The 8820-nt window shown below is 26.7% G+C and overlaps 1 protein-coding gene across 1 annotated transcript; it reads right to left on the bottom strand.

Annotated features, from left to right (window-relative positions):
• Positions 1–3420: 3420 nt before the first annotated feature.
• Positions 3421–6273, bottom strand: LOC100159338 (GILT-like protein 1). Its single transcript, XM_029488459.1, has 6 exons — positions 5674–6273; positions 5195–5401; positions 4338–4514; positions 4116–4262; positions 3982–4047; positions 3421–3685 (listed from the first exon to the last, which is right to left on the bottom strand). Exons 1-6 carry the CDS (start codon positions 5797–5799, stop codon positions 3662–3664), a joined length of 747 nt encoding a protein of 248 aa, XP_029344319.1. The 5' UTR covers positions 5800–6273; the 3' UTR covers positions 3421–3661.
• Positions 6274–8820: the final 2547 nt, after the last annotated feature.

The following is an 8820-nucleotide window of genomic DNA, read 5'->3' as shown; positions in this document are numbered from 1 at the left end:
ACCACAATCAGTGCTAGCCCATGATTTATGGGGCCCTGTGCAATTTATAAAAGCAAGGCCCCTACCCCCTAGCCCAATAAAAATGTGCGAGACCATACAGGTCGCACTTCCTGTACACCCCTTGTGACAGCTCTGATCACAATATTTCACTATTCAATATTCATACCTAAGTTACAACCAATAAATATTTTAACGTATTACAAATAATGGGATACCTATATATTACACGATATTTAAATATCTAATCATTCTAATCCCTATATATTTACCTATGTTTGTATCATGTATGTTAACGTGAACAATTTACTATAACTAAATGTTTATCATAATTAACTGCAACTGAGTTCAAAGTAGAGGAACTTTAATATTATGTAGAAATATTTTAGGAAACTATAGTAAATATTTATTATTAATTTCATTGTCAATATTATCTAACATTATCACAATCATCTAATTATATTCATATAATACATAATATCATACATAATTATACACAATATACATAATTTGTAGACTTCAAGACTTAAATACAAATATATATATATATATAAATAAATTACCAACTATATGTGTTTCTGATTATATTTATAATTTTTTGTTGCCAAAACGTTCAAATAAGAAGTTTAAAAATTGTATTGTATTATTATTTAAGTTTTTACAAAATATGATTTATTACTTTTAAGTATATACTATAGTTTATATTTAAAAAATGTATGATTAATAATATCTAAAATAATGGGTGCTATACATACACATTTTACATGAGAGCTAACTATTATTTAATTGCATTGTTTCCTAATTCAAATATTAAATATGTTTGTTTTCAAAAGAATTTTAAATGTTTATGTTAACTATAGTAAGTTATTATATGTACTGCACCTAGCTTAAGGATTTGATGAAAATTGGGGGTGTTCAGTCGCACAAGTGGCATAAAAATATGTTATTCATTTTTCATATACCATTAAAATTATACTTTAGTATAAACTTAGATGAACATATTTATATAACAAAAAAGTCATTATACTATACTATACTATATATATATATATACATAAAGATTAAAATAAGTTATAAAAATAAATATTAATAGGTAATACTAATTTTATCTAAATACGTTCACTGCGGATGACGCCAATTGGCGTCATGTAGCTTGTTAATAAATGCACTATAATTTGGTCAGCGTTAAGATTAAACTTTTTGTTTTTCTTCAGCGTCTTCTATAAGCATTATTTCATAAACAAGTAAAAACCATACACTGATATTTTAATTTTTTAATTTTTAGGAATAGTATTTTTAAAACTCCATTTTTTTCAGCATTGCGACAAAGTAAACACAAATAACACGAACATGTTTAAGTATCACCCACCTACTTAATCTTGACATTTAATCAGTTTATAATGTTTGTATTATAAAAAATAAAAGTATTGTTATTATAATATTTAAATATGTGAATATTTTGAATATAAATTTAATCAGACTTTAAAAGACTAACAGTGAAGTGGTATCTATCCAAATAAATATATATATATGAAATTGAAATACAAAGAAACAGCACAGAATATTCCACGGTAACAGGTATCGCATTATAATATACATATTTGTCAGGGAATAGTAATTAACTAATATTGCCAGCCTACATTTATATTGATTGCCTATGCATATTCCAAATATAAATAAATTAGGGAAACATACAAATCAGGGTGTGTGCTTGTGCAATCATATTCACAAGCTGCTCAAAGAAAATAATTGTCAAATGAATGTCCAATTTTTATAGAAAATTTATGTTTAACTAATTTAGTTTAATTAACAGAGGAGCTCCTTAATTTAAATAATAAAATATTTGTTGACCACACAAAAATGTTTATTTAATGGTAATATATTTTTATTTAATAATTCAAAGTACTTATACTTGAACATTGTAATGATTAATTGAGTATAAAATATTAAAATTAAACATGTTAAATACCCTGTTTAAGTCCATTACAAGTGACAGCACTGTATAAACTACATATTAAGCACTATGCTTAGGTTTAATATTATATTTGGATACAAATAATATTATGTTCTAACATATTTGGAGTTTGAAACTATTATAATATATTTCATATATTTAAAATATTATATACAGTTAATATTTATTTTTTGCATTATAGAAGTATTATAATAAATATACACAGCATTGCTCAATGTCCAATAAAGTATCAATATTAAGTATTATATTAATTATTCGTATGCAAAGCATTTAGTAAAAATTATAATGTGTAAATATCTGTCACACTGGTATATACTCAAATGGTGGAATCTGTATTGATAGTCAATGTCAAGTATATTAATAAGGTTATAATTGATAAAAATATTTATTAAACAAAAATTATATAGTTTCATCTCACAAGTGTATTGGCATTTGTATACCTCTATGAAATATGAATTCAATAATGTTATTGTTATGCATATGTGTACATTTAGTTAAAAAGGTTTGAAAAAACATATTGTTAAAAAAATAAAAAAATGTGTGAACAGTTATTATATCTCAACTAAAAAAATTAAATGCAAAACTCATACATGTTTTAAAACCTATACTGAGGACCAACTACATGTATCCCGAGGCATAGCACAATTACAGCGTCACTACAACTTTTAAGGACTGAAATGGATATTATGTGGAAAAAACACATACTTAATTATGTACCTATTCTATTATAGTACCCAGTTATAAAATATACTAATAAAAAAAACTTAGATTATAATACATAATCTAATGCATTAAACTCTTCAGTGAATTTGTTTTATATAATTTAATTCAATACCAACCAATATTTAAAATTTAATCATATTAGCTAGTTAACTATTTTTCCAAAATGTTAAATTTATAAATAATTTTTTTAGATAGGGATAACCATGACAAATGATATAGGTATCATCACAGTTGTACTAGTTTTGCGCAGTAGATACGCATCTTCTTCACCTCCCGCCTATATCGTAGTTCTCCACTTGTCATTGGTTTATTTTGTTCTATGTTATATATGTATGTATATAATTGACAGCCAATAAGAAGTGGAGAACTATGATTTAGGTGAAGTAAATAGCGGAGGATGCGTATCAAAATGCTGTGATGATACCTATATAATTTAATAAAAATTAAATTAAATTAAATAATTTGTCATAGGGGTAACCATACTGATAAAAAATTATGAATTAGATTTTTTTTTACAAATATTATAATGTGAAGTTTTATAATATTACTATAATTATTTAAAATTATAATAATAAATAAAAAAAAAAGTAGAATTAGAAGAAAACAATTAGTATATTATTATTTAATTAACTACACAGAAAATTAGTGTAGCACAGAAAATACATGTTATAGTATACATAATACGTATGGAAAAAGTATAAGCAAATTATAATTATAATGTTTAATACTTTAATACAATGTAGTTTTAATTGTAATTTGTATGGTTTACTTAGTTTATAATGCTTATGTTATACAGTACACATATATATAATTTTTCCATTATGGTTACAACAAATAAAAATTAACAATAAAAAAGTATAAAGTTTAATTTAAATATCACAAAATTCTCTTATAATAAGTTAATCACTTTTAATACAATATTGTTTACCTTCATTGTCAATAAAAAAAACTGTTGATTATCAATATTTAACAAGCAGCAGGCTTTGATTCCTAAAAAAAATATTTATATTATAATTTATAGAGCTAAACAACAATAAGTAATCGTTTAAATACAGTGGACTCCACTTAATGTGGACACGTTGGGACCAAACTCTGCTTACATTAAGCGGTTGACCATATAAACCATAACTAGTTAGTAAGTATATATTGGAATTGGGACCAGACCATTATGCCCGTATTAACAGGACCTGGTGCCCACACTAGACGGAATCCACTGTATTTTATTTTAAAAATGATAAAATTTGCAATTGTAATTAGATGAATATTTTATATTTTAAAGGACTTACTGGAGGAAAATAACTGCAAGCGACACCCCAAAAATCTTTCAAGACAGAAGCTTGTCTGGGTTGTTCCTAATGACAAATAATATAAATGTTTATCAGCAACCAACATAATTGTTTAATAAAATAAAAATAATTACATGGTTAATCAAAATTGTTGGGATGAACGAAACTTGAGGCCACAGTTTGTCTGTTGCTTCACCATTTAGTTTTAATAATAGTTCACCTTCTTTTCCTTCTGAACAAGTATAAATTTTATTCCAATTAACATTGTATTTTTTGGCACACTAAAAAAGACATTTTATAATTTATTTATTTATATTTTTTATCAAACATTAACATTTAATTTATATTTTACTTACAAGCATTCCGATCATTTCTGGATCATAGTTATTATCAATCATGCACGATACATATTTGACCAAAACTTCTTTATCTTTTATATGTTGAGTAGCACATGAATGAATTTTATTTGCATGACATTCTACTGGTCCGTGTTGACAAGCAAATATTATTGAGCCATCAGCATTTTCGTGTGTCTAAATAATAAATATACAATCACTTTATATTATATTATTACATTATTATTTATTAATTTACATTAAACTATTTTACAATACAGAATAATATTTTTTTTACTATTCAATATGGTTCGGATTTGAAAGCAAATGTCTTTTATTTAATTTATATGCTAATGAATAAACATAATATTTACAGTTTTTTCTTTTTTTTTTGATATTTTGTGTTGAACTATTAATTCATTAATCATCAAAATAATTTTGTAGGTATTTACAGTAAAAATGAATAAATATTTGTGTTGATAACACATTTTTGATGTTATGTTTAAAATAACTGGTTGGTAATAGTTAATACTATGAAATATCTAAATGTGTATGCTTTTTTATTGTTGATATACAATGGTATAGATGAAGTACTTGTCAGAACTAATTAATTTATTAAGAGTTTATCAAAGTGCCTATACTATCTATAGAGCCAACTTTTAAAATATGTTCTAGACAGGTAGATTTTACATCAGTCCACACTCTCACAGTCATAGGCCGTCATTCTTATTTCGTTGAATATTATTTTTTGTTATAACAATAACACTTAATAATAAATACTTTTTTTTATGGTTTTTCACATTTTAAGAGTTTTTTTTTTATTATTTATATTGTTACAAAATATGAACCATATTAGTAAATTACCGTTCAATGATTACCTTGGCTTTTCCATAAGGAACAAATTCAATATCAAAACTGTTTGGTGCTTTATTAAAAGACGGAACTAAATGCTGAAGTATAAAATTTCTTGAATCTGGACACAATGCTTCATAGTATACACCAACTGGAAGATATTTCATATCTTTTACACTCTTAGCCACTAAAGAGGTGTCATGGTTTAGATCACGTGAAGAATGAATTAGTTTCTGAAAATTACAAAGGTAGGTATTATATGCAAAATACTTAGTTATCGTTAAAACACAGTAGTTATGAAAATATTAAAACGTCCAACATTGTGTTAAGTTTAATGCAACTATAATAGTGTCTATTGAAGTTGCAATTCAAACAGTGATTAAACAGTGTGGAGAATTTATTGTGTTAACGGGAGAAACAAATAACATAAGAATTAACATTGACTAGGTATGTGCAAAAAAAATTAAATTATTATAATAATATTTATTCATATTCATTAGTTTACCTGTTTATTGCTGTTTGTTATGGCCCTGAATATTTGCCAAAAACTGAGCACAACAATAAATGCAATACAAAAGCGAAACTTATACGACGAGAATACCTTCAGTAATCTCATATTGGTCAGATACATGGTGGAAGCCAGATGGAATTGAGTGAACGTTAACTCGTCATTTCACGGGCCTTAAAAATATGTTTAATGTTGTATGAATTGTGAAAATATTTGTCAGCTAAACCGCATCGGTGGTCACGTTGCACTTTGACATGGAGGAAAACTTAGTGTGATTCTTCGTCCAATGACGATTCGCATCATTCAAGTAGTCGACATTGGACACTTGAGACAGTGTACAACGTCAAGTGTTAACCGTTAACGAAACCTATTCTGTGACTGAACGTCCGACGCTGAAATAACGAATTTTCACTCCGGTACTTTGATATTTTTACTAGCAATGTGTAATAAATAATAATATTAAATATTTAAATCAGTTGTCTGTTATCTACACTCATATTGTGATCGTTATTTGTACACAAATCACAGATGGCGCAGTCTGACCGCCACGGCTACGCATCTCACACGACTACAAAATACTATCACAGAATATAATATGAATTTCATATAATATAGACATATAGTGATACTATCTTAAATCGTGGACTGTAGACAGTGCATAGAGTAAGAATATGACAGTGTTTGTTCTGTGGTAGTACGAGTGTTGAGTAACTTACTGTGAGTTGTACACGCCGATCGTGAGCATAGGTAAAAGAAGAATGGATATGCACACCTTATCACACGGGAATTATATTTGAGGCACAGACGACAGACTCTTATACTTCACTATATAATATATAATATATAGAAATTTGTGATTTGAGGTTACAATCATGAAAACTAATAGAATGAGGCACAGATTTCTATATAGTACTAGATAGTGAACTCCCACCATTTTATAGCTTGTACGATTATGTATATATAACATACTATATATCTTACTTCCCAAATAATATTTTATTATTGTGTAGGTACCTATATAATTAAGTTATACAATCCTTTAACAATACATATCTATTTATAATTTATACCTACATATTTGTGTTCGCAGTAAGTCGAAGGCTGATACTACTGGATAGTCGATACAACTGATGGACACATCGATACACACATTAGTGGACAGTGGCGTATACTAAGGGGTAACGTGGGGGTCAGATCCCCTACCATTGGCTTTGGAGTAGATAATCTTCCATATTATTGTGTTTGATGTGAATTTTGAGTCAATACAAATTATAAACATTGTTCATTATTGTTAAATATTTTACTACCTAAGTAAAAAGTCTTGAGAGGTTGGGGGATTTTCCAAATTTCCCCTCCCATTTAGCTAAGTCATTTTATTTTTTTTGATCCCCCCCTTCAGAAATCATGTCTACGCTACCGAAAGCAATAGTACGTTAAATATTAAAAAAATAATTTAGGCTAATTTTTAAATACTTTAAAGTGAAAAAGGTGGGACGTGGAGTCACTCTGCTATGGGTACCTAAGTTACAAGTATTTATAATATCATTGAATAAGAAAAACGATTTTGAGCGAAAACGGCCAGTCAGCCTATGATATTATACTACTAAGTATATTTGATTATATTATATTATTTTGAATAAAGTAATTTATATATAACCTATTTACATGGAACCTTGTTTTAAATTTTCCATCCTTAGCTATGAAAATTGAACATTTTATAAATTTTATACAAAATAATTTTTAAATCTCAAAATTCAAATGCTTGTTAAAAAAATTGTGTCTATGTAATTTTAATATTTTTTCAACTGCTATAGTAACAATACATCAGGAGTCTTGTTATACATTTTCACGTTTTTTGAACCAGCAAGTAAAATTTTATTGACAATTATAGAAAAAAAAAAATTGAAAATGAAAAATGTCCACAAACAGCCCAAAATGTTTTAAAAGTTTTATCAAGTATGGACATTGATAAAATAAATATATAGTGTACATATCATGTATCTGCAGTTATTCGTTTTTGAATTACAACAAAATAAGTAAATCGCTACATGAGAAATCGAGTGAATATCTAATGTTGTAAAAATATGAACTTTTAATGCTCATTAACATTTAACTTGACTCTCTTGTAGACATTTTTTTTTCGATAAAATTAGAGGAACTTACGAAGAATATTTTATTACATTTTCAAATCTAAGATTTAAATGAAAATTTTTATGTATTTCTAATTTTCTAACTCAAAATAATTTACACATTTTTGTAATTTTTACGTATTTTGTCAAGACTAACTTTCAATGCTTATAAAAAAACAATGGTGACTGGATTTTTAATATTTTTCAGATGTTATTATTGTAACATTTTTTTTGTCAATATATGGTGGCATTCCATTTGCATGAATTCGCAAGTCAAGTTTTGAAATTTGCATGACACTTCTTCATCCGCAAAATAAAAATTCCATGAAGAGTACCAGAATTAGATGAGTATTTTTGATATTTACTGTAATTTGTAGTACTACTAGTACATTTCCAAAAAAAAAAATCATGAAAATCCGGAGACAAAGGAATGGATATTGATGACACTATATTTTTGGAAACTTTAATTCAGAAAAATGACATAAATGTAATGTACCTACCTACTCAGCTGATACCCATAAAAATTAAATGGTATATAATTAAATAAAAGGTCGTTGGTTCTTAAAATAGTTTTTGATAATTATTTGATATTTACTAAATACCATCTGAGAATTGAATATTACAAATAATTACCTATAGAATATTTTGTTTTCATCTTTGAAATTGTTTATACCCGCGTGTCATTGTACATTTATGGAGTACCTATATTTTACTAAAAAAAAAATCTTTAGAAGTAATAGCATACGCCGTATACCCCCCAATACGGCAATAAACCACAGTTGCATTTCGTGTGGAGTGGAATGTGTGCACTGCACTTGCAGTAGTCGGTATCGCACTATCGCTTCAAATAATGATAGGCTATAGTACCCCTATCACTAAGGCTGGGCATTAACGAGTTAATAAGTTAAATTTAAGTTAAAAAGTTAAGTTACTTTTAACTAAGTTAATTAACGCGTTACTTTTTTTTTAGAAGTAACTTCTAACTATAAGCGAGTTACATTTTTCCCCATCATGT

Source organism: Acyrthosiphon pisum, chromosome A1 (assembly GCF_005508785.2).
Source record: "Acyrthosiphon pisum isolate AL4f chromosome A1, pea_aphid_22Mar2018_4r6ur, whole genome shotgun sequence".
In the NCBI taxonomy this organism is placed as follows: Eukaryota; Metazoa; Arthropoda; class Insecta; order Hemiptera; family Aphididae; genus Acyrthosiphon; species Acyrthosiphon pisum.
This window is presented reverse-complemented; position numbering and strand designations above follow the sequence as displayed.